The sequence below is a fragment of the Osmerus eperlanus genome, chromosome 26 (genome assembly GCF_963692335.1).
Source record: "Osmerus eperlanus chromosome 26, fOsmEpe2.1, whole genome shotgun sequence".
In the NCBI taxonomy this organism is placed as follows: Eukaryota; Metazoa; Chordata; class Actinopteri; order Osmeriformes; family Osmeridae; genus Osmerus; species Osmerus eperlanus.
In genome coordinates, this window is record NC_085043.1 from 9,958,742 (window position 1) to 9,984,132 (window position 25,391).

Genomic DNA, 25,391 nt, shown 5'->3' on the forward strand with positions numbered 1-25,391 from the left:
ATCATGGAGAGCCAGTCGCTTCACTGGAAATGGGAGTGGGAGATGGCGATGCTAGAACTGTAGAACTGTGCTACGTCAGTTTGCGAGTTCGAAGACCGAAGCACAATCTGGATATGTTTGGTTGATGACCAGGTAAGGTCAACTCTCTTGGGGTCAGATGGCTGAGCGGTTAGTGAGTCGGGCTATTAATCAGAAGTTTGCCGGTTCGATTCCCGGCTGTGAAAAATGACGTTGTGTCCTTGGGCAAGGCACTTCACCCTACTTTCCTCGGGGAGAATGTCCCTGTACTTGCTGTAAGTCGCTCTGGATAAGAGCGTCTGCTAAATGACTAAATGTAAATGTCTCAAAAGACAGCTTACAGGAGGCTCAGACCAGAGTGCCGTTGATCCTCTGTAATCAGACATCCAGAAGAAGCAAGCATACAGAAATGTTCAATTCTAGTCAACATGCAGAAGTTGTGGTCAGTGAAGGCTGATCCTGACCTCCCTGTTGAAGAGACAGAAAGGTTGTCTTCGGCAGGTGAAACACTTCCCGCCGTAAGACAAGACAGGTGAGATGAGTTCCCAGAGAGAACCCTGGTCTGTCACCTGGCTCCTGCACTTCTCTGCCTGCTGTGAGTACACAGGTTACTACATAACAATACAAAATAATGAATAAATACAATTATATAAAGTGTGCTTGTGTATTGTGGGGATTGTGCTGGAGTTGGCGGGGGGACTGTGCTGGTTGGAGTTCTCTGCGGCGCTAAACCAGAACACACCCAGTGTGTTCACTGGTGTCAGGTCCGCCTGGCTCGCGGGCGTTGCCTCTGACAACTGACTTGTTGTTGTTGTTGTTGTTGTCGTCTGAGTCAGGTTCTCTCCTGGTGTCTTCTGAGATGTTGCCCCTGATTACCTGTCCGGGCTCGTTAACGGTTCTCCCGGAAGCCAAGTTCCTCGCGGGCTCCAACCTCACGGTCTACTGCCACTACGCACACGCCAGCTGCCACCACGATAAGTTGGTGCATCTCTGTTCTAATCTCTGTTCCAGGGGCGTCCTGGTCCTTTGGGTGCACTGTCCTGTATGTACCAGACATTTCCCTGCTCCAACATCTACAACATACAGCACAGCGTACCCTTAGGACCAGGGTTGAACAACACTGCTCTACTCATTCAGCTTGATTTGTACGTCCCACTTAGACTTAAAACATGTTTATATCCTCCAGCACAGGACATATAGACAACACATAACTGATTTGTGGTCGTCGGGTATCTATTTCACCCATGGTCGTCATGGAACGTGTGTGTGTGGGTAACCAGGGTGGTGTTGTGTGGTCAGGTTCATCCTGGAGCTGGATGGAGTGGCCCAACAGGAGGAGTTGACGGAGAACTGCAGCAGCGCGTTGTTCCATCTGACCGAGGTCTACGGCTCCTCCCTGGTCTGCAGGCTGCAGAAGAGAAAGCATATGTTTCAGACCATCTGCGGCATGGACCTGTACCCTCAATGTGAGAACCACGATTCCCAAGATGCTTTGGGTTTCCGCAGGTTCAAAGTGGACCTGAGATACTTTGACCACATTTTTTCTTTGTTCTTCATGGTGATCTGATCGTGCGATGTTGTGTTCAGTTTGAGGTTCCTCGTTGTGGTCTGGTCATGCGCACATATACTCACGCAAGTACACACACACACACACAGACACGCACACACAGACACACTCGCTCAGTGACTTATTTCCTGCCTGTGTCAGTGCGTCTTGTCCCTGGTGTGTCATCTGACCTGGTTTTCGGGGAAAGCATCTCACGGCTGCACTGTCTGCTGCAGACCCAGACGCCCCAGGCATCGTGAGCGTCCTGTTTGCCAACGACTCCACATCAGCAGAGGTGCTCTGGACGTCCCCCCGCACTTCTCCGCTACAGGCCGCACACCTCAGATTCAGGAAACGCAATGGCTCCTGGGTAAGTGAGTTGTACACTTTGAAGCCGTCCTGTAGTTCCCGGTGTGGTTTAAGAGGACCAAGTGTCCTCTTATCCAGATCAGGAGGTCGCCGGTTCAAATCCCCCTCTAACGAAAGCGTTGTTGGTTTTGGCCTCAAACCAGGTGGAGAGACAGGCGACCGATCTCAGTAAACACAGCTTCATGATACAGGGTTTGGAGCAACAGACCGAGTATGAAATGCAGGTGAAAGTGTGTAGCTCCATACCTGTGACCACCTCCACCTCCACCTCCAGGCCTGTGTGCAGCAGCTGGAGCTCATCGTTCAGCCAGACGAGCCCTGTAGCAGGTGAGCCCTATAGCAGGTGAACCCTGTAGCAGGTGAGCCCTGTAGCAGGTGAGCTCTGTAGCAGGTGAGCTCTGTAGCAGGTGAGCCCTGTAGCAGGTGAGCCCTGTAGCAGGTGAGCCCTGTAGCAGGTGAGCCCTGTAGCAGGTGAGCCCTGTAGCAGGTGAGCCCTGTAGCAGGTGAGCCCTGTAGCAGGTGAGCCCTGTAGCAGGTGAGCCCTGTAGCAGGTGAGCCCTGTAGCAGGTGAGCTCTGTAGCAGGTGAGCCCTGTAGCAGGTGAGCCCTGTAGCAAACGAGGTCTCGGCTCTGCTTTGTACCAGACCTGATTGAGATAAGAATCTCATCATGGTCACACTTTACAGTAACACTTTACATTAGCTACTCTTAACTACAGTGGTGCTAGTTTGTACTTCAACCACCATAAATATTCCCTCCTCCGACCGTCTCTGGAAGAGGGCATCCCTCACTGACCTGCCCCTCCCAAACCTTTCGTACATTTCCCCTCCCCCCCCCCCGGCAGTGTCTCCTTGTCTTCCTTGAGGGTTTAGGTTGTTCTAGGTGCCGTTCTATGGGCGTGCGTGTAGACCTCCGTGACAGTGCTGGTAAGAAGGGCTGTAGAAACAGGATGTGATGCGATAAAAAGCGGGTTCCGGGGTGAGATGTGAAGACTGCGGGGTGTTTCCAGGGCCCAGCCAGAAACCAGACGCGTGGAGAGTGGTGCTGCCCCTGGAGAAGGACGGCACTCGGACCGTGATAGTGATGTGGAAGGTAGGGAAGTGTGTGTGTCGGATGGGTGTGTGTGTGTGTCGGATGGGGGTGTGCGTGTAGAAGGTAGGGGTGTGTCGCCTGCCGTTGTGAAGGAGCTCCCTCTAGCGTTGTGTGGAGGTACTGCAACAACTTCTCTGTACATCAGAAACACAAGATCCACCTGTCCTGGTGCACCCTGGAAGACAGCTCACCTCCCTCCCTCTCCCCCTCCCTCCCTCGCCCCCTCCCCCCCTCCCTCCCTCCTCACTCCCTTCCTCCCTCGCCCCCAGCACCCAGGACAGCGAGGCGGCCCGGTGTGGCACGAGCTGGCGTACCTGGAGCACGGAGACACACAGAGGGTTCACTGTGCTGCCAGGACCACCCAGCACTCTCTCCTCCTCTCACCTGAGGTGACGGCTCTGGAAGTCACCGCCCTCACCTCCCACGGCAGGTCCCCAACTGCCACCATCTACCTGAACCGCACAGGTACACACGCACACTCCCGGTAGCAACCAGTCTTCAACTCAGCACACTGAATGCTGCTGTGTGCGGCAGCTAACACGTGTTACAGACTGTAACTGGCCTGATGTCTGGTCCGGTCTCCTGTAGTTCTGCCTGCTCAGGCGCTGACACACCTGGCTGGTGCAAACGGCTCTGTGGTCCTGTCCTGGACCGAGGCTGGGGCCAGGGCCGAGGCTGGGGTTGTTCTGCTGGGCTATGTGGTGGAGTGGAGGTCTGGGTCAGGAGTCCCGGGCTGGCAGAGAGTCTCCAGGGAGCAGAGGAGCACCTCCATCACTGGTACATAACACCTCCATCACTGGTACATAACACCTCCATCACAGGCACACACCTCAGACAGGTACAGCTACATCTTACTTTTCTAACAGACACTTTTATCCAAAGCAACATACAAATGGTGCATGTAGAAAGTACAGAAGATCAAAGATTAGGAGAGCAAAGTATCGAACAGTATCCAGGAGCAGTCTGTGTTTACACTGGCTGAGGGGAAGCCTCAGAGAACACCAGCGTTGTATAGAGGCAGAACGCAGTTCTCTCTCTCAACCACCAGAGGCAGCAGAGCAACACTAAGGCTCTGAAGGCTGCAGTTTGAGTTGGGAGAGGACAGGAAGTGTGATGCTGTGTGCTGTTGTTTCAGGCCTGGACGCGGGGGTGAGCTACCAGGTGTCCCTCCACGCTGAGACCAGCAGGGGGGGTTGTGAGCTGGCCTCCCGCCTGGTCTACTCCAGACAGCAGAGTAAGAACCAGGCCCAGCCAGTCAGAGACATCATGTCGTTGTAGTAGCAGACGCTCATGCTCTTTGTATAAGTAGCGCTGCTACACCTGTCTGTGTCCCATCCTCACCTCTATGTCTGACATGTTTGTGTGTGTGTGTATCTGACGTGTGTGTGTGTGTACCTGACGTGTGTGTGTGTGTGTATCTGACGTGTGTGTGTGTGTGTATCTGACGTGTGTGTGTATCTGTCGTGTATGTCTGCTCCAGAGCCCCTGGCAGGGCCGAGGGCCAGGGTGGTGTCTCGCCAGGCAGGGGAGGTGGTGATCGCCTGGGAGGAGCTGGCTCTGGAGGAGCAGAGAGGCGTCATCACACACTACTCCATCTACCTCCGCGCCCTGGGAGCCCTGCACATGGGTCAGCATACTCGTGTGTGTGTGGGGGGGGGTCTGTGTGTGTGTGTCTCCACGTGTGTGTGGGATGGAACAGTTGTATAAAATGCGTGTGAATACTTTTTGTTTTCTCTTCTCTTACGTAATGGGAGGAATCCACCTGCCTGCTCATCACACCCACAGACCACAGAGCAGCGATAGACGTGCTCTCCAGCCATTAAAGAAGAGAGAATAAGAGAGAGAACGAGAGAGCGACAGAGAGAGAGAGAGAGAGAGAGAGAGAGAGAGAGAGAGAGAGAGAGAGAGAGAGAGAGAGAGAGAGAGAGAGAGAGAGAGAGAGAGAGAGAGAGAGAGAGAGAGAGAGAGAGAGAGAGAGAGAGAGAGAGAGAGAGAGAGAGAGAGAGAGAGAGAGAGAGAGAGAGAGAGAGAGAGAGAGAGAGAGAGAGAGAACTTCTTCAGGTGACGCATGGATCTGACACAGGGAGTGAGAGAGAGGGAGAGAGAGAGACACAGACACAGGGAGTGAGAGAGAGAGAGAGACACAGACACAGGGAGTGAGAGAGAGAGAGAGAGAGAGACACAGACACAGGGAGTGAGAGAGAGAGAGAGAGAGAGAGACACAGACACAGGGAGTGAGAGAGAGAGAGAGAGACACAGATACAGGGAGTGAGAGAGAGAGACACAGACACAGACACAGGGAGTGAGAGACACAGGGAGTGAGAGACACAGGGAGTGAGAGACACAGGGAGACAGAGAGAGAGAACTTCTTCAGGTGACGCATGGATCTGACTAAAACAGCAGAGTAACAAGTAGGTTGGTGGTTAGAATGAGACAGTGCTACGCGGTACAGTCAGATAATCCTGATAAGGAATCAGCAAAGGTTCAACAAGACAACTAGCCAGGTGTGTCTTCAGAGAGGTTTCATGCAAAAGTTTCTACTGAGTTCCGTCTGTGGAGAACGACCTAGCAAAGGCGGTTTCACATCCTGCAGACTGCAGGCCTCTCGATCCTGTGTCTTGGTTAGAAACAGGTTCAGAGCAGAAATTCAACTCTTGTTCTGTAAGTTTAGCTGCGATGCTTAGCGGTTCACATTTACAAGTATTTGATGAATAAGGGACTATTCTTAACCCCCACCCCCCCACTCCCATGACCTCACAGGAAGCTGGAGAGACGACACAACAAACACGATCAAGCTACAAACTGCTGCTACTCAGCATGCTTCACGCTCTCATCCAGAGAGCTCTCCTGTACTCTCTGTTCCTCTAGAACGTTCTGCTGTACTCTGTTCCACCAGCCTTCTAAATAGTTACCAACACCATATTCTACATGGTTAGAAATAGGAAGTGTTAAATGTGTGTGTGTAATGTGGTTGTGTGTCATGAAGTGTTTGTGTAAGTTGCTAAGTGTGTGTTAAGTTTGTGTGTGTGTGTGTGTGTGGCATCACACTTCCTGTCCTCTCCCAACTCAAAGGGAGTCAGGTGGCTGAGCGGTTAGGGAATCGGGCTCGTAATCTGAAGGTTGCCAGTTCGATTCCCGGCCGCGTCAAATGACGTTGTGTCCTTGGGCAAGGCACTTCACCCTACTTGCCTCGGGGGAATGTCCCTGTACTTACTGTAAGTCACTCTGGATAAGAGCGTCTGCTAAATGACGAAATGTAAATGTAATGTAAATGTGTGTGCGCAGACACCGTGCTATCTGGGGGACCCAGGCAACTCCGGCTTGTCTGTCCCGAGGTCTACGTCTCCATATCCGTCTCCGCCTCCACCTCCGCCGGGGAGGGCCCCCCGGGGCCCTTGGTGTCCTCCCAGCCCCCCGCTCCTGCAGGTTAGTGCCCTCTCTGTGGGTGTTTCTCTGTGGATGTTTCTCTGTGGGTGTTTCTGATCTCTCCCGTGGTCCTCCAGTCAGTGTGGTGATTTGGATCGTGAGCTCGGCCACCCTTCTCATGGTCCTCCTGGTGAATCTTCTCTTCTGCAGATACATCAGAATGAGGTACCCTGCCTATGTTATTAAGAGCAAACTACACCTATGTTATTAAGAGGTCCGTTTTAAATGTCAGATCAAACACACAGTACTGGGATTAGCAGTGCATGACTATTTTAACTGCAGTGCAACAATGACGTCTCAATGTCACATGTGTTGAGCCTACATGCATGGAACCCAAACAGCTGTGTTCCTCTGCAGGGTGAAACACACATGCATGACCTTCGGACCAGCCTGTCTGGTGGAATCTCCCCCCCAGCCGGACAACAGCAACGCGATCAAGCTGCTCCTGGTAAACTTCATGTTCACGGCCACGTGACTTCTCTCCCCGAAAGAACGTTCCCTTTAAGCCGTGTACTATGACAGCTCCCTCACCCACCACCTCATCAGGATAAAACGACATGCCGTGATTAACGTGGACGATACGTGCGTTCAGCTCCTTTTCTATATGCCTTCTATAGACTTCATTGGTTATAAAAACGGAGTTTGAACTACATCAAACTGGCTTTATGGAACCGAATCAGCTGGAAATGAGTCTGACCAACTGACACAAGCCTCGCTTATTTGGCAAACTGGCTTCATGGAACGAGCTTCTGGTTCCTTCTCATCCCCTGGTTCAATAATAATAACAACAACAACAGCAGGTTACAGAGAAGACAAGTCTCAGGGGAGAGAAACGAATCATTTCCACTGTGTGTAAATACACTAGTGTAAACACCACTCTATAAATAACTACCAGTGAGCCAATAGTCTGTTTTGATGCATTCAGCTTTCACTCTGACAATCTGCACCCATTACTTGGTGTCTGTGTGTGTGCGCTAGTCCCCTAGGTGTCTGTGCGCTAGTGTCTCAAGTGTGTGTGTGTGTGCTAGTCCCCTAGGTGCCTGTGTGTGTGTGTGTGTGTGTGTGTGTGCTAGTCTCTGACGTGTGTCCCGCTCCCCAGGAGGTGCAGCAGCAGGAGGAGCAGCAGGAGGAGGTGCAGCAGCAGGAGGAGGTGCAGCAGCAGGAGGTGGAGCAGGCGTCGTGGTCCAGACACAGTGACCCTGTGCTGTGCCTCATCGAGGAGGTGTCCCAGGAGGAGAGGGAGGAGGTGTACCCAGTCATCCACATGGAGCACCCCCTCACCCGGCCCAGCCGGGACCCCGGTGGGGGGACGGAGATCCAGGGAGGACCCACAGAGGGTCTGTCTCCTCAGACAGGCTACAAACCCCAGACCTCCACCCCAGCTCCCCCGCAGGAGCCCGAGGGAGAGGAGGAGGAGGCGAGGGAGGAGAGGCAGGAGGAGGAGAGGATGAGTGCACCGTGTTGGGAGGGTTCTGTCAGAGACCTTGAGCTGCCTGGAGGACTGCTGGGGGCGTGGCTCTGTGACGTGGCCCTGGGGCTCTCTGCCTCTCCCGTTCAGGCTCAGACTTCCGCGGGGTGTCCCCTCTCCCCCGTCTCTCCCCAGATGACCAGCCTCTTCCCTGGGGAGGCGTGGCGGGGAGGCGGTGGGTACCAGCCGGGAGCACAGCAGGGGTCTGGAGGTCAGGGTGGAGGTGAGGGTGGAGGTGAGGGTGGAGGTGAGGGTGGGGGTCAGGGTGGAGGTCAGGGTGGAGGTCAGGGTGGAGGTCAGGGTGGAGGTCAGGGTGGAGGTCAGGGTGGAGGTGAGGGTGGAGGTGAGGGTGGGGGTCAGGGTGGAGGTCAGGGTGGAGGTCAGGGTGGAGGTCAGGGTGGAGGTCAGGGTGGAGGTGAGGGTGGGGGTCAGGGTGGAGGTCAGGGTGGAGGTCAGGGTGGAGGTCAGGGTGGGCTGGAGTTTCTAGAAGAGAACGGGAACCTCTGGTCCCAGCGGCAGGTTGAAGCCTGTGGCTACTTCCCCCAAACAGACGGTCTGATCAACACTTCCTGACCAGCGTAACCGATGGCGATGGGTCTAGCTCTGTGGAAGTCTGTCCGGAAGAAACACTGTGTGTTTTCATATTCACGTCAAGAGTTCAAATCCAAACCACTGAATGTATTTGTGGGTTTTACTGAAAGGAAGAACAGGCATGAATGAATAAGTGGGTCAGTGAGAGTGATATTGTCGAGTGATACTGTTGTGCCCCATCTGTGCTGTGAGGCGTGTGCAAGTACGGTAAACAGAAAGTGTCTCGGGAGTCAGGTGGCTGAGTGGTTAGGGAATTGGGCTAGTAATCTGAAGGTTGCCAGTTCGATTCCCGGCCGTGCAAAGTGACGTTGTGTCCTTGGGCAAGGCACTTCACCCTACTTGCCTCGGGGGGAATGTCCCTGTACTTACTGTAAGTCGCTCTGGATAAGAGCGTCTGCTAAATGACTAAATGTAAATGTCTCAGTAGTGAACCAAGATTGAGGCTCCTCTGTTCTGCTGGGAGCCAAGACAGGCATGCCTGCTGTGAGAAGCCTTTGTTGACACTGAGAGAAGCTTCTCACTTCCTCTTTAAAACGTTAGGGGTCTGACATCTTGGTTCAGACGTCTGCTGATTTGGACAGGAGCACAAACGACTGCTGTGGGCTGTGTTTAAAACACTGTTTAGAAGGCTTTAGGTGTCATCCTAAACTGTTAAAAGGACTTGATGTGTAAAATTCATAACCAGCAAGGTGGCAGGACTGAGGGGAAGCACCCGCTGTTTCCTCCTTACGTGGGACGTGAGTGTGTGTGTGTGTGTGTGTGTGTGTGTGTGTGTGTGGGGGAGGTTATGTGTGTGTGTGTGGGGGGGAAGGTGTGTGTGTAGCCTTTGTATGTATGTGTGTTCAGTTAAATGATTAAACTGTCGTAGCCTCAGTTTCCATGTACAGTTGGTATTACTCGAAATTCGAAACTTTCTGAAACTTGTTTTAGGCCATGCCTACGCTTAGTAATCACAACAACCGAACTAACCTTGATTGGTGTTTTCATCACACTTATTAATGGTTACAGGTAGCAGAGATGGCAAGGATACACAAATATTTCACTCAAGTAGAAGTAAATTACTGATACCAAAAAATCTTCTTAATAAGTACAGTGATAAAATATTTGTACTTCATTACTTCCCATCTCTGCAACAGTGTAACAAGTGTAATGACAGTATAAAAACAGCAACAGTGTAATAACAACATAATAAACGTGTAATAACTGAGTAAAAACAAGTGTCAAGGGTGTATTAACATAATAACGGTGTAACAACAGTGTAACAATAGAACAGTGTAATGAGTGTAAAAACAGTGTAACAGTGTAATAACATAATAAACGTGTAATGCCAGAGTAAAAAACTGTAAACGGTGTAATAACAATGTACAAACAGTGTAAAAACATAACAGTAGGCCCAGAACTACAGTGTAATAATGTAAAAATTAGTGTAATTAGTGTAATAACATAATAACAATGTAACTGTAGAAACAGCTGATTACACTTTTTCACTCAAAGTAAAGAAATGTGGGCTCTTACATATACTTAAATAAAAAGTAACCATTACTACTACCTGTTTTAGTGTCACTGGATTTGGTCACAAATGTCATCTTGCACATAGTGCACTCCTCCAGTCGAAACCATGCGGGTGCGAGCTGTCACCTCAGCCACACACGCGAGCTGAGCGGTGCTGGGCGGACTTCAAGAGAAACGGACAGCGATGTGGAAACGGAAGGTTTTAATGTGATATTTTTAAGCCTGTCCAATGTTATCGTGGTGACGATAAGCGAAAACTATGGCGCGATAATTGCATGAGAGCCTGAGTGAGTACCGTTTTCCGCCTTTTCCCAACTGTACAATGCTTGTCGGAAGTCGGTTAAATATTCCTGTTGAAATGTATTGCACTTTTGTTGTCTTTCTGATTCAGCAGTTCTATTCGGAACGGACATTTGGCTTTTGTCTTACTGAAATATTCTTCAGAAGTTATTGTGTGTATGAATCTGTTCCTAGTAAATAAGAGTAATTCTTATTGTAAAATAGAGTGACTATTTGAGCATGTGCACCCTTGCAACTAATGTCCCAACAAAAGATAATTTTTCTTTAGGTCTGTCTGGGCCGTAGTTTTAGAGTTCTGTTTTACATTAAATCAGTTTTGTAAATGTGCGACGTGTGTGTGGTCTGTGCGGTGCTCCAGGTGCTCCAGGGTGCCCACCAGAGCTGAAATGTGTCGCCTGACCTGGGCACGGTTATTACCCGTTCTCCTGATGTTGGGGGTTCATTTTGGAGTCTGTTTAGGTAAGTTATGCATGATGCCCATTAAAACCATCACAGAAACATAGGCTTACAGCACATTCTCTTTACTATATACATTCTGCATCGTGAATGTAAAGAATGAATGTAAAATGTATGTAGTGGATGTATAGAATGACTGTAGAAAGTATTAGGAGTTCAGAATGTTCTCCTGTCATGATCATTATTAGCGAGTCAGGTGGCTGAGCGGTTAGGGAATGGGTCTAGTTATCTGAAGGTTGCCAGTTCGATTCCCGGCCCTGCAAAATGGCGTTGTGTCCTTGGGCAAGGCACTTCACCCTACTTGCCTCGGGGGGAATGTCCCTGTACTTACTGTAAGTCGCTCTGGATAAGAGCGTCTGCTAAATGTGACATGTCATTATAACACCCCTTCTATTGTTGCACAGATATTTGAGGGACATTCACCATCTGAAATGGGATATATTGATCACATTCTGGAAATCACTACTTAAGTGTACTATAATGCCAGACAGTTTTATCTCTGGCATGCATCTGAGATGTGCTAAATGCCTTCAATGCTACAAATGGTATCAACTCTGTCTTACTTTCCACTTCCTGTAAAGCACTCACTTCCTGTAAAGCACTCACATACTGAATGAGTCAATTGGTCACTTAGTCAGACCCTGCCTAGGGATTAATTAGCTAATCAAATAAATGCATATGAAGGAACTGCACAGTGAGTGTATAGATAGCTGTCTGGGGTCGTGATCGGATGATGCAGTGAACCTCCGGAACATTCTGAGCCCGTTTGAAAGCTCGCGCAAGCGTTGCTGGGGGTGTTGACCTGCTGGTTGCTGTGTGCAGGCAGGAAGCCGTGCGTGGCGTTCTCCAGCGCCCCCACCACGCTGCCTCGGGGGTCCAGCTTCCAGGTGTTCTGCACCTTTCCTCCGGGCTGCAGCCCCATGAGGATGCAGGACCAGGCCCCGGCGCAGCACAACGCCACTACCCTGGTCCTGAACGTGACGAGGATCCAGAGGGACAGCATCTACAGCTGCCGCTGTGGGAACATGCTGGAGCCCTGCGGCCTGGACGTGTACACCGGGTGTAAGTCTGCCCGCCTGCCTCGGCCTGCCTCGACCCGGCTCCACTCATCAGTTTCACTTTGTCCACAGCCATGGACGGGCAGTACATGTAGGATGCGGCGGATCTTTATAACGGTACCTGCTTCCTGCCCTGACTTGTGTTACAGACCCACCAGCCGTTCCTGAGGAGCTGAGCTGCTTCCAGGACGGGCCTGGAGGAGAGGTGTGGTGTTCCTGGAAGAGAGGAAGAGAAACGCATCTCCTGACCAACTGGATGCTGTGGTGAGAACAGGAACAAGCTGCAGGCGGAGCTTGTATTCGCAACACAGCTGTTCAGCCGTAAAACCATTGAATCATAATAATAATTGGAAAAGGTAGAAACACAATAGGTGCCTATGCAGCTTTGCAAACACAAGATGTCAAATCAAACCTATAGAATGTAAGCAACACTGACGAGGTGTTTCCGTGGTTACCCAGGGTGAGGCGTGGATCTGGCGTCCCCGTGGTATCCTACCGAGGCAATGGGTCTGGTTCTGCCTGGGTCCCTGAGCCTGGCCCGGACAGCTCTGTGTTCTCAGTGTGGGTCAACGCCTCCAACAAGCTGGGATCCAACCTGTCCACAACCCTCAACTTCACCTTGAGGGACATCGGTACGAAACCCCCCGTGGCTCAGCCCTGGTGGACATGAGTCCCGGGCCTCTCTGAAATTGACATTTGAGCCTGAAAGTGAACGCATGTTTGCAGTCTAACACCCCCCCCCCCCCCCCCTCCTGTGGTGCGGTAGTGAGACCCCGCCCCCCTGTCCTCAGCGCTGCAGACTGCTCCTCCAGAAGCTGTGTGCTGAGGCTGGAGGGCTCGCGGGCAGAGATGCAGGCTCAGTACCGAACAGCAGGCCAGCGCTGGACCCCCTGCCCCCTCTCTGGAAGGGTTCCCCAGGGAAAGGGGTGTACTAGACCACAGGTAGGGTTCTAGTCCACAGGTAGGGTTCTAGTCCACAGGTAGGGTTCTAGACCACAGGTAGGGTTCTAGTCCACAGGTAGGGTTCTAGTCCACAGGTAGGGTTCTAGTCCACAGGTAGGGTTCTAGACCACAGGTAGGGTTCTAGTCCACAGGTAGGGTTCTAGTCCACAGGTAGGGTTCTAGACCACAGGTAGGGTTCTAGTCCACAGGTAGGGTTCTAGTCCACAGGTAGGGTTCTAGTCCACAGGTAGGGTTCTAGACCACAGGTAGGGTTCTAGTCCACAGGTAGGGTTCTAGTCCACAGGTAGGGTTCTAGACCACAGGTAGGGTTCTAGTCCACAGGTAGGGTTCTAGTCCACAGGTAGGGTTCTAGTCCACAGGTAGGGTTCTAGTCCACAGGTAGGGTTCTAGACCACAGGTAGGGTTCTAGTCCACAGGTAGGGTTCTAGTCCACAGGTACAGCAGGTTTCAGCCCTTGCTGCCTTTTTATTTGGGTGGCAGGTGTGACTGACCCCTATCCCCGCCCCTCTCTGCAGCCCTGCACCTCTCTGCAGCCCTACAGGTTGGATGACCTGCAGCCCTACCAACGTTATGACTTCCGGGTCAGAATCAGGTTCAGGACTGTCTTCTGGAGTGAGTGGAGCGATCCGATCTCCAACACCACAGATGATGACGGTGGGCAAACACACACACACACACTACTGCCCGTAGCACACACACACACGACTGCACGTAGCACACACACACACGACTGCACGTAGCACACACACACACACACGACTGCACGTAGCACACACACACACACACGACTGCACACATGCTGTTCAGGGTTCAGGAGCAAGACTGTTTCTGTGTGAGTGATGAGTGATCTAGAGTAGAGATATGTGACCTCAGTGCTGCTGTTATCTGCTGCTGTGGCTCATTAACCCCACGGCCCAGATTAGCAGGATCGGTCAGATAAACACTCCACTAAACCAGACGGTCGGAGGTTCGAAATCTGCCCCTTACCCGTCTCTTTGGGTGAACACAACACAATAGCAACGGCTTACGTGGTGATACGTGTGTTGGGTCGGTTTAGCCCAGCAGCCAGCAGGAGAGACAGAAAACTAGATGAAATCACATTGTTTTGTCTAGTTCTTTTTACAAGCAATGTCACAGAGGGCTTCACATTAGCCGCACAGAGCTGCGTTCAGTAGAAATGGTGGAAGATAAGCTCTCCGATGTGTCGAGCAGTCTGAACAGGCCGAAACATCGGTGGGTCTGTGAACTCACATGGCAGCAGAACATCATGTTCTCGCCGAAAGACCAGCGACGGCTTTTCCTGTTGTTCAGACATCAAAGCAGTCAGGTGCTGTCCTTTATGACGAATCATTGTTTGGAAATGTCATCTAACGATACTAAGAAAAGTGATCCTATCTTCCTAACCCAGTCCTAGCCCAGCCCTAACCTAGGCCTAGCTCTAACCGTACCAGACCTAGCATGTCGTGTGAGTGTATGCACTGTGTGAGTGGTGTGTGTGTGTGACCGTGCCTACCCACCCCTCCCCTCCCGTGCCTCGTCACGCCACCCCCCCTCCCCCATGCCTAAACCCCCCCCCCTCCCCCATGCCTAAACCCCCCCCTCCCCCATGCCTAAACCCCCCCCCATCCCCCGTGCCACTCCACCCCCCCTCCCCATGCCTAAACCCCCCCCTCCCCCATGCCTAAACCCCCCCCTCCCCCATGCCTAAACCCCCCCCATCCCCCGTGCCACTCCACCCCCCCTCCCCCATGCCTAAACCCCCCCCTCCCCCATGCCTAACCCCCCCCCCATCCCCCGTGCCACTCCACCCCCCCTCCCCCATGCCTAAACCCCCCCCCATCCCCCGTGCCACTCCACCCCCCCTCCCCCATGCCTAAACCCCCCCCCATCCCCCGTGCCTCTCCATCCCCCCCCCATGCCTACCCCCTCCCCCATGCCTCGTCACGCTCCAGCCTGTGTGCTGGGGAGGAAACACTCACCACCCAACTTCCTGTGTGAGCTGCTGTGTCGTGTGTCTTCTCATGTGGAAGGAAGGCCCGGGGGGATTGGCTGTCCTTGTTGATGTCTTGATAATGTACTGGATTCAGTTAGCAGATGCTTTCAGCTACTGTTGAATGCTCTAACCACTGAGCTAAACCCTTCCCATGAACATAAATCAGTGGTTCAAAGCTTTAAGTCACTGAAACCTGCCTGTTTCTGCTGCTACTGACGTTGGAGACCTGTTTTAGGGTGGTCTGAAGGATGGTGCTGAAACTATGTTCATCCCTTCATCCCCTCATCCCCTCATTCCTTCATCCCCTCATCCCTCTCCTCTGTTCTACAGTTCCTGTCAAAGCTGTGGATGCGTGGTACACACTGGACGACCAGTCCCTCCATATACACTGGAAGGTGAGTGTCCACACACACACACACACACACACACACACACACACACAGGTAGAGAGTACATGTACACAGTATGATGTGAGATTGATGCAGTTAGCATTTAACCCCTAACAGAAACCCTGTAGACAGTAGGTGTGTGTGTGTGTGTGCATCTGAACTGGCTTCTGCTGCAGGCAGCAGTGCGCTCGTTGAAAGGTCAGACCGTGAACACATCTGAGGTGAACCTCAACCTGCGTGTGAATGTGTGTGTGTGTGTGGACAGTCACCTTCCAGTGTGGCTCAGAATGTGTGGCTCAGAATGAAACACAGACTAGTTGCAGTTTCCAAGAAAGCAGAGCGCTTAGAAGAACTGCCTCATCGCTCACAACCCCGCCCCTTCTATGCCACGTTCCCGTGGTTACTGAAGCCACACACCCCCTCCTCTCTCTGTGCCGCGTTGCTGTGGTAACGCTTGGTCCGCTGCTCTGGTTGCAGAGGCTGAGTGACCAGGAAGCCAGTGGGAGGGTCCTGTTCTACGAGGTCATAGTTCGCGACCAGAAGTTTTCTACCAACCCTTCCACCAATCATCTGTCAGTCCAGCGGAACTGCTTCCTTTCTGCCTGTGAGGTGACGGTCGTTGCTGGGAATTCCAGGGGGCGTTCCCCACCTGCTTCCCTCTCCATCAGAACTGCTGCAGGTGAGCCCACACCTCCATCCTCCCAGAACAACATGGAGTAGTGGCACAGCCCCCCACACGCGCCCCCCCCCCCACACACACGCCCCCCCCCCCCCCCCATCTCTAGCATGCTACACAGGAAGCAGTATGGATGTTGAGCATCGCTCCTCTCCCAGCCCCGCCCCCTCAGGATGTGTCGTGGCGGGTGGTGAGCAACTCCAGCGTCGCCCTCTTCTGGCGGAGGCCTGGCGGTGCAGGGGAGGTGCAGGGTTACCTGGTGGAGTGGTACCCTGCAGGAAGGAGGACCACGGATCTCAACTGGGTCAGACTGACCCCTGAACACAACCACACCACACTCACAGGTCTGTCTAACAAACTGTTTTTATTTATGATCTATGCCAGGGTCCTTCAATCCTGGTCCTCGAGGGCCGCTGTCCTGCATGTTCTAGATGTTTCACTGCTCCAACACATCTGATTCAAATGAATGGTCATTACCTGGCTTCCACAGAGCGTGATAACGACCCGTTCATTTGAATCAGATGTGCTGGAGCAGTGAAACATCTAGAACATGCAGGACAGCGGCCCTCGAAGACCAGGATTGGAGAACCTTGATCTATGCTCTCATAGCAGTGAGTGATGTGGGTTCCCTCCTCCCATAGACATCCGCCCGTACGGGTGCTACTCAGGAGCGGTGCTTGTGGAGTACGCAGGGTCGCCGGGCAAGGCAGGGTCGCTGGGCAGGGCGGGATTTGAAGCTGTCCACACCTGGGAGAAAGGTAAGAGGGGGGGGCGGAGCCAACAGTGGCCACAGCCTGTCTTGTATGGTTCCGTAACGTGAACCCTGGTTCCTCATCGCAGGTGCTCACAGCCTCTGCTTGTGTTCCTCAGTGCCGACAGCAGGCCCCAGTTTCAGAGAGCGTGTGGAGAGTGCCAAGGTGACCCTGAGTTTCCTGGGGATGCCTGACGGGCACAGTCAGGGGTGTGTCCTCCACTACAACGCCTGCGTGTCTCCATCCAGAGAGAAACAGAAGATTGTTTGCAGTATGGACTAACCCTACTCTACTGCACCCTACTGTACTGCACCCTACTGTACTGCACCCTACTCTACTGCACCCTACTGTACTGCACCCTACTGTACTGCACCCTACTCTACTGCACCCTACTTTACTGTACTGCACCCTACTGTACTGCACCCTACTCTACTGCACCCTACTCTACTGCACCCTACTTTACTGTACTGCACCCTACTGTACTGCACCCTACTTTACTGCACCCTACTTTACTGTACTGCACCCTACTGTACTGCACCCTACTCTACTGCACCCTACTTTACTGTACTGCACCCTACTGTACTGCACCCTACTGTACTGCACCCTACTCTACCCTGCTGTACTGTACTGCACCCTATTGTACTGCACCCTACTCTACTGCACCCTACTGTACTGCACCCTACTCTACTGCACCCTACTCTACTGCACCCTACTGTACTGCACCCTACTGTACTGCACCCTACTCTACTGCACCCTACTGTACTGCACCCTACTCTACTGCACCCTACTCTACTGCACCCTACTGTACTGCACCCTACTGTACTGCACCCTACTCTACTGCACCCTACTGTACTGCACCCTACTCTACTGTACTGCACCCTACTGTACTGCACCCTACTGTACTGCACCCTACTCTACTGTACTGCACCCTACTCTACTGCACCCTACTCTACTGCACCCTACTCTACTGCACCCTACTGTACTGCACCCTACTCTACTGCACCCTACTCTACTGCACCCTACTGTACTGCACCCTACTGTACTGCACCCTACTCTACTGCACCCTACTCTACTGCACCCTACTGTACTGCACCCTACTGTACTGCACCCTACTCTACTGCACCCTACTGTACTGCACCCTACTCTACTGTACTGCACCCTACTGTACTGCACCCTACTGTACTGCACCCTACTCTACTCTACTGCACCCTACTCTACTGTACTGCACCCTACTCTACTCTGCTGTCCCCTACTCTACTGTACTGCACCCTACTCTACTCTACTGCACCCTACTCTACTGTACTGCACCCTACTCTACTCTGCTGTCCCCTGCTCTGCTGTAGACTAGAGTCCTAGGCTAGAGTACCTGACCTGAGCATGTGTTGCAGGTGTTATCCCGGCGTGGAAGCAGCAGCACAGCCTGGACCTGCCCCCTGGACACACACTCTGGCTGACCGCCAGCACGGCCGCGGGGGAGGGGCCTCGGAGCAAGCCCATCATCAACAGGCAGCGTGAGGCTCCACCCAGACTCCTCCCCCGTCAATCCAGACTCCTCCCCCCCCCCTCTCTATCCAGACTCCTCCCCCCCTCTATCCAGACTCCTCCCCCTCTACCCAGACCAGATTGAAACGCCCAGCCTAGCAGGTCAGGAAGATATGTGGTGACACGGTGATGTGACTTCCAGGGTGTGTGTGTGTCTTCCAGACGAGAACCAGAACCCGTCTCCAGGGACCATCGTGCTGCTGGTCTGTCTCATCACCGCGGTCGTCATGGTGATGATGTGTCTGTGGCACTGCTCGGCTGTTCAGCAGAGGTGAGCAGACAGACAGCCGTCATAGCGGTGCAGACAGACAGCCATCATAGCGGTGCAGACAGACAGCCGTCATAGCGGTGCAGACAGCTGCATGGTGTAGCGGTGCAGACAGACAGCCGTCATAGCGGTGCAGACAGACAGCCATCATAGCGGTGCAGACAGACAGCCATCATAGCGGTGCAGACAGACAGCCGTCATAGCGGTGCAGACAGCTGCATGGTGTAGCGGTGCAGACAGCTGCATGGTGTAGTGGCCTGATGTTCTGCCCCCCCCTCTCCCTCCCCTCCCTCCCCAGGGTGTATCTCCTCTTCAACTGCCTCATGTTAGATATTGTTCCAGATCCCGCTAACAGCAAATGGGCAAAGGAGTGTGCCAAAAAGAAGGTACACACTTACACATTCTCCTAACAGACACACAGTAACCATAACACACTCCAACCCCAACACACACACCCCTAACCCAGAGGCTCTCTCCCTCCATGCCTGTAGGGGGAGCTGTTTGTGCAGGTGCCCCTGAGAGACTCCGACCTGAGCCAGGAGCCGGCCAGCGTGGAGGTTCAGCTGCCGGAGGACTGGGGAGGAGGGAGCTCTGACCCGGGCACCATCACCTCCGCCCCTCCGGGAGACAACACCTCCGAGCTCCCACCCCAGACGGCCCACCACCAGACCTCCTACCTCAAGAGCTTCTCCCAGCAGTCGGACGCCTCGGACCAGACGCAGGCGTCTCAGGACACGGCCGTGGTGTACGTCTCCGGCCTCGGGAACGAGGAGGAGGAGGAAGAGGAGGAAGAGGAGGAAGCGTTCTTCCCCTCCGCGCTCAGCTCCTTCATGGGAATCTCGATGGGGGGGAAACTGACCCTGGACGCCGTGAGGATCGACTGCAGCGACTTCCTGGAGTGACGAGCTCTCTCACACAGCATTCATGTAGCAGGTGCTTGTACCCAGACGTACGCGGGGAGATTCGAACCTGCAACCTCTTCGGTCTGATGACTAAAAGCTCTAAACGCTGAGCTACACCCGAATCCTCTGCTGACATTACCTCAAGACACACAGACCTCCCCGCGCGGACACCAGGCGCCCATGAAGACCACGGCAAAGAAGGACTACCATGCACAAATGAATCGACCGTCTTTATTTACCGACAGAGGTCTAGAATAGCAGGACTGGAATTCACACACTTGTAGAACCTGTGACTGCTCCACACATTGGATCAGGTATTAGTTTCAGAGTGACTATGCTGTGGTGTCCCTGTGGGAGGGGGAGGTTATTAGTCTCAGTACATGGGTGGAGTAACGAGTAAAGTCTGGTGGGGGGGGCTCCAAAGAACTGGGGGGTGAAGGGTGCCATGGTTACTATTACTGTACAGCGCCAGTTAAAGAGCTGTGTTTGTAAAGAGCTGTGTTTGGATTAGAAAGACAGGATTTGTCCGTAATCGCAGTCGCAGTCATGTGGACACGCCCCCTCTCCCCTCAAACCCTCCAGTCCTTGGAAAGCCTCGTTCAGCTAACAGAACTGAAGCTGTAACAGAAGTGCAATCGCTGGATTATAGCTTTAAACCCACCTGCACCCTCCCACAGATCCCTCACCAAGGGAAGAGTTTACCAGGCCTAGATTAAGAGGTATAGACCACACTTAAAAAAAGAAAACCCATATCTAAATTCCTTAACCTGAACTAAAGCAGTAACATATTCAGAAACCCCCAGGTCTTGAGCTGTGCAGCGCCTGGTTACAGCGCCTGGTTACAGCATCGGATCTCTGAGCAAGCCAAGGGGACACCACAAGCTAAAGAATACTTTTCTCATACTTATATTTGGAAATGCATATTTTCAAGCAGCAATACAAAAAAGTATTCATGAAGCATAATCTCTGAAAAAAATACTGTATGAAACATCCCTGCTACCTTGTTTAAGTATAAAACCTCAATAACTGAGAGAGCACAGAGTCCTCTGTTTACGGTTCATTTGTTTCGTTTTTTTTGTTTCATCTTTTTAAAATCGGTAAAATTCAGTCCTCAGAGTTGAGTGTCATACAGGATGACAGTCTTCTCCATCAATTCAATTTTGCTGAAGGATCCAAAACATGCAAGCCTCATGGAGAGGGGTCTGGGGGGCCAGGGGTCTGGGGGGCCAGGGGTCTGGGGGGCCAGGGGTCTGGGGGGCCAGAGTGGCAGGCTCAGGCCAGGGCAGGGAAGGCCTCTGGGTCATCCACGTTGGGCACAGACACACCGCTGGGCTGGAGGGGGAGAGAACACAGTCAGGTACCCTGCCTGGAGAGGTGAAGATGAGCTGCAAGGTTACCAGTGAGGTGAGGTGGATGTGTGCTGGGGGTTATGGGTGTGGTGTGTTGAGGTGCTGGATGGTGTTGAACTCGTTACCTTGTCAGGTCTGGGTCCGCGGGCTGGCCTGGATGCGGCCCCCACCTCACGGATGTCTCTGGGCTCTCGCTCGCGGCCCTCACCGCGTCCTCGGCCCCCCCGCCCCCCTCGGGGGCCCCCGCGCCCACGGCTCGGTCGACCCAGGTCTCCAAAGTTGATCTCCAGCTGGGCGGTGATGTCGTTGGCCGGCTTCCGGAAGTGGTGCTCATCCTCAACCTGAAACGACACCAGGGAGTCAAGGTGGCTGAGCTGTTAGGGATTCGGGCTAGTAATCTGAAGGTTGCCAGTTCGATTCCTGGCCGTGCCAAATGACGTTGTGTCCCTGGGAAAGGCACTTCACCCTGCTTGCCTCGGGGGAGAATGTCCCTGTACTTACTGTAAGTCGCTCTGGATAAGAGCGTCTGCTAAATGTAATGTAAATGTAACACCAGGTGAGGTGGTCAGGGGATGGTGTGTGTGTGTGTGCGTGACCTACCTTGGTGGTTTCTGGCTCCACCTCAGCCTCGATCACAGCACCTGGCTTCTTCTCCTTCAGGGGAAAGAAGAAGACATCAGATCATCAACACAGCTGCCCTTGGGCTAGACCCCCCCCTCACACGTCTGTGCTCATCTAGCAGACACTTATCCAGAGCGATGTGCCAAATACTGCATGTACGACGTCCAGCAGCAGGACCAGGGGTGCACAGTCCTAACAGTGTTTCAGTCCAGGAACGGGCTGTATTTCCCAGACGCAGTGCAACAATCACACTCTCAACTACAATGAAATATCTAGATCAGTGGTTCTCAACCCTGGTCCTCAAGTACCCCCTGTCCTGCATGTTTGAGATATTTCCCTGCTCCAACACACCTGATTCAAATGAATGGTCGTTAGCAGGCTTCTGCATAACTAGATAACGACCCATTCATTTGAATCAGGTGTGTATAAAAGACCTTGGGACTCATCGCCCTGATGAGTCCCAAGGTCTTTTATACACACCTGATGTAGGAACAGTGTGTTCACCAGCCTCACCTCGTCACCCTTGGACTTGTGCAGCACGTATCCCTTCTTCCATTGGCTGTCAGCGGCGCCCTCGTTGGCCTTGCGGATGTTGAACTCCACCTTGGCGCGCTCCTTGTCCTGCACGGCCTTCCACTCGTCCAGGGTCATCTCCTTGGCCTCTTCTTTCACTTCCTCCACCTCGTTCTCCCTGCGGCAGGAGGGGGGGGGTCAGCCTAGCCCTCACCAGGGTGTGCTAGGAAGTACCAGGGTGTGCTAGGAAGTACCAGGGTGTGCTAGGAAGCGCTAGGGTGTGCTAGGAAGTACCAGGGTGTGCTAGGAAGTGCTAGGGTGTGCTAGGAAGCGCTAGGGTGTGCTAGGAAGCGCTAGGGTGTGCTAGGAAGCGCTAGGGTGTGCTAGGAAGTACTAGGGTGTGCTAGGAAGCACTAGGGTGTGCTAGGAAGTACTAGGGTGTGCTAGGAAGCACTAGAGTGTGCTAGGAAGCACTAGGGTGTGCTAGGAAGCGCTAGGGTGTGCTAGGAAGCGCTAGGGTGTGCTAGGAAGCGCTAGGGTGTGCTAGGAAGTACTAGGGTGTGCTAGGAAGCACTAGGGTGTGCTAGGAAGTACCAGGGTGTGCTAGGAAGTGCTAGGGTGTGCTAGGAAGCACTAGGGTGTGCTAGGAAGTACTAGGGTGTGCTAGGAAGCACTAGAGTGTGCTAGGAAGTACTCTTACTTGTTCTCTGTGTCTGCTGGAGGACGCTCCTCTCCCTCTGGGGTTTCCTCCGTGACGTTCGATTGGTCCAGCTCTCCACTGCAGACACAGCAACATTCATCAGCTGTGACAAAGCCAGCTGCAGACCCTGTCTACTCCAGACACCTGGACAGGCTAGACCTCAGGCACCTGGACAGGCTAGACCTCAGGCACCTGGACAGGCTAGACCTCAGGCACCTGGACAGGCTAGACCTCAGGCACCTGGACAGGCTAGACCTCAGGCACCTGGACAGGCTCAGCTCACCTCATTTCATCCTTGACGGTACCCCAGTTGTGAGATCCACTTCCTCCACGCTTCTCTTCACCTTTCTGGCTGCTGAAACAACATGTGCTTTAGCTTGGAGCTGGATTCTAGGACCTACACAAACTATATAATATATCATGATGGAAGAGGCCAGAGTTTTAGAGAAAGAAAGGGGTTTGTAGAGACAAAAAAGAGACTAGGGTTGGAGAGAGAGAGAGTTGGGGGATGTAGAAGATGACGTACGATCGGTCGCTGCCGCTGTGTCTGTCGAATTCTCTCTTCCCCCGGGAGTCGAAGCCGTCGCTGCGGCCCATGCCCCGGCCTCGCCCCACACCACGGCCTCCACGGCCCCCGCCCCGGCCTCGCAGCGGCCTCTCTCCCACGGGCCTTCCAGGGGAAGACAAGACCAGGGTTAGAGGACATGGTAGAGGACCAAGGTTAGAACACCAGATGTAGATGGCACCGTAGAACACCACAAGTTTGATTAAAAGACATTCACAATGTGTAACATGATTGCTCATCGCTACAACAGACCTTTCAACACAGACAGTCAGGTCAACCCTCCCACTGGTTTACATGTCACACTTTAGGTTTTGCTTTTATAACAGAGGATCAATATCAGTATGAATGACTATTCCCTGGTAAGCTTAGTAGAAAGGTCCATATGTAGGTTTTGAAATTATTAAACGGATGTAAACAACCTGTCATTTTGTACAGCCAATGGGAGGGCTGTCTGGAGCCTAGGTATTGTGTCTGCCTGAGATGACCTGGTACCCTCCCCTACACCCTCAACACTCACTTCTCTACGGAGAACTCTCCTCCCTCGGGCTTGTCCTCGCCTCCGGCGGGCTTCTCAAAGCGCCGCTCGCGTGGGGGTCGTCTGTCTGGCCGTCTGTCTGTGGGGGGGCGTCCCTCCCCCTGCACCCCCTGCTGTGGGGCCCCTGCTGGGCCCTCTGGTCTACGGGGCACCCTCCTCACGCTGGGTCCTGCTATGCACCACGACAGACGACACGACACAGCTCATCAACACAGTCACACAATTCATGTATTCATTCAGCAGCGTATCCAAAAGGTGGGAGTGGGGGAGATTTGAACCTATGACTTTCTTGATAGGCAGTCAAAAGCTCTACATGTGAGCTATACTAGCCACATGCTGTCTCTATTAAACACATGACTGCTTGGCTGGGTACAGCCCTATCAGATAAGACAGTCACCACCGTTTCTATCTGATTGGATAGTGTGACCAGTCACTGGTCACAAGTCCCTCCCACGCCTAGATCAGACCAAAATAGACTCCAACATGCAGCAACTGGACACACTAACTGCACCTGTTCCATCTTCTCTTGTGAACTAATGTCGCCTTTGCCCCTGAACTGATACGCTTAACTGAAACGGGTTTTACGTTTTATTAAGAATATGGTACGTACTTATGGGTAACGCTCATGTTTTACTTTAAAAGGTACTCGCCTAGGGAGGAACGTACGTCAGCCAGTTATCTAGCCTAGCTGAAGGAGTGTTGACGTTTATGTTGTTACGCCCTTATCTCCAACCACGAGAGCTGTCACTACGCAAATTGAGATCATAGATTTGGTTTCACTTGTTACCACTGACCAACGAGCTAATCAAGATAACTAGATCATTTCCAACTTGCTACATAACTAGACTACCAGGTATGTATTTCCCGACAGGAACGATAGTAACAAACTACATCGTGTGAACTACAGTAGCTAGCTAGTTTATTTAAATCGCAGTCGTAGTTTATCAGCTAATTAAGTTAGGTTCGTTGTGGAACCTGTAGATTTGCAACTAGCAAATCGACATCTCCATACTGACGTACAAACCAGAAGCCTGTCAAATTACTTTGTTTAGCCAAACAAACAACAGGCTGTTACGATAGCTAATTAACTGTGCGAGACTAGCGAACCAACTTGACTGGCCCCATTTTAACAAGGCCTGCGTTGGTTGGCTGCAAAACAAGTTGGCCCACATCACTCAGTTTACCAAGGCGTGTAAACCACTATCACGCCTACCATGTAACGCCCTGCACACTATGGCAAGAAGTACGACTTGTTCACACTGTATTGTAATTAATAGACCAATTGACGCACAAAAGGAATCATGTTGACCTCATGGAGGCTTTAGAATCATAGCTAGCAAGACACTGTGTTAGCTTCGATGCAATTTGACAGTTTAAGAGGTCATATGGAATAGGCTTCCCTACCATCTTTCTTGAGAGGAGCCGGTGCCTGCGTCTCTTCCTTCTTAATATCAGCAAGAGGATTCTTTCTTTCTTTTTGTGTCTCCTTTTTCTGTTGCTTGGCAGCTTGTGCAGCTGTCTTGGCGGCACCAGGTACAGGAGTCTCCTTCTTCTTGTTAGCGGCCTCCTTCAACTGCTCGAAAGGATCCGACTCGTCGTCAAATAACTGGTCGAACCGATTGGTTATGGCGCAGCCAAAACCTTCTTGCATTTGTCCGGGCATGATGGCGCCCCTTCAGCAGGATTTTCCTCCGATTCTACGAGGCTTGGTGCGAACACTTCGCTAGATGATGCCACAAGATGGCTCGGAAAAGGACCGTCTTCTCTTCCGGCGTAAGTGACATCCGG

General features: G+C 52.6%; 3 protein-coding genes across 6 annotated transcripts; 2 read left to right on the top strand and 1 right to left on the bottom strand.

The window, feature by feature from the left end:
• The first annotated feature begins 148 nt into the window (after positions 1–148).
• On the top strand, positions 149–8,477 carry il23r (interleukin 23 receptor). The gene is made up of 15 exons (XM_062452276.1): positions 149–613; positions 855–996; positions 1,318–1,484; positions 1,801–1,934; positions 2,077–2,260; positions 2,942–3,024; positions 3,294–3,489; positions 3,613–3,801; positions 4,160–4,258; positions 4,505–4,651; positions 6,310–6,450; positions 6,528–6,615; positions 6,808–6,898; positions 7,550–8,178; positions 8,438–8,477. The coding sequence occupies exons 1-15, from the start codon at positions 556–558 to the stop codon at positions 8,475–8,477; spliced, it is 2,388 nt and encodes a 795-aa protein (XP_062308260.1). The 5' UTR covers positions 149–555.
• On the top strand, positions 8,331–20,278 carry il12rb2 (interleukin 12 receptor, beta 2a). The gene is made up of 16 exons (XM_062452572.1): positions 8,331–10,308; positions 10,680–10,780; positions 11,600–11,839; positions 11,985–12,099; positions 12,295–12,467; positions 12,602–12,777; positions 13,314–13,452; positions 15,122–15,186; positions 15,658–15,859; positions 16,015–16,200; positions 16,498–16,614; positions 16,727–16,879; positions 17,997–18,119; positions 18,313–18,421; positions 18,717–18,804; positions 18,910–20,278. The coding sequence occupies exons 2-16, from the start codon at positions 10,708–10,710 to the stop codon at positions 19,318–19,320; spliced, it is 2,370 nt and encodes a 789-aa protein (XP_062308556.1). The 5' UTR covers positions 8,331–10,308; positions 10,680–10,707; the 3' UTR covers positions 19,321–20,278.
• LOC134012904 (SERPINE1 mRNA-binding protein 1-like) lies at positions 19,538–25,391 on the bottom strand. Of its 4 annotated transcripts, none has more exons than XM_062452575.1 (9): positions 25,008–25,391; positions 23,586–23,772; positions 23,030–23,173; positions 22,787–22,858; positions 22,504–22,581; positions 21,804–21,981; positions 21,270–21,323; positions 20,795–21,010; positions 19,538–20,652 (listed from the first exon to the last, which is right to left on the bottom strand). In XM_062452575.1, exons 1-9 carry the CDS (start codon positions 25,264–25,266, stop codon positions 20,593–20,595), a joined length of 1,248 nt encoding a protein of 415 aa, XP_062308559.1. In that variant the 5' UTR covers positions 25,267–25,391; the 3' UTR covers positions 19,538–20,592. The 4 variants fall into 4 exon arrangements, with proteins under 4 accessions (XP_062308559.1, XP_062308561.1, XP_062308557.1 ...); XM_062452577.1 differs by having other exon boundaries at positions 22,787–22,855; positions 25,008–25,390; XM_062452573.1 differs by having other exon boundaries at positions 23,586–23,775; positions 25,008–25,390.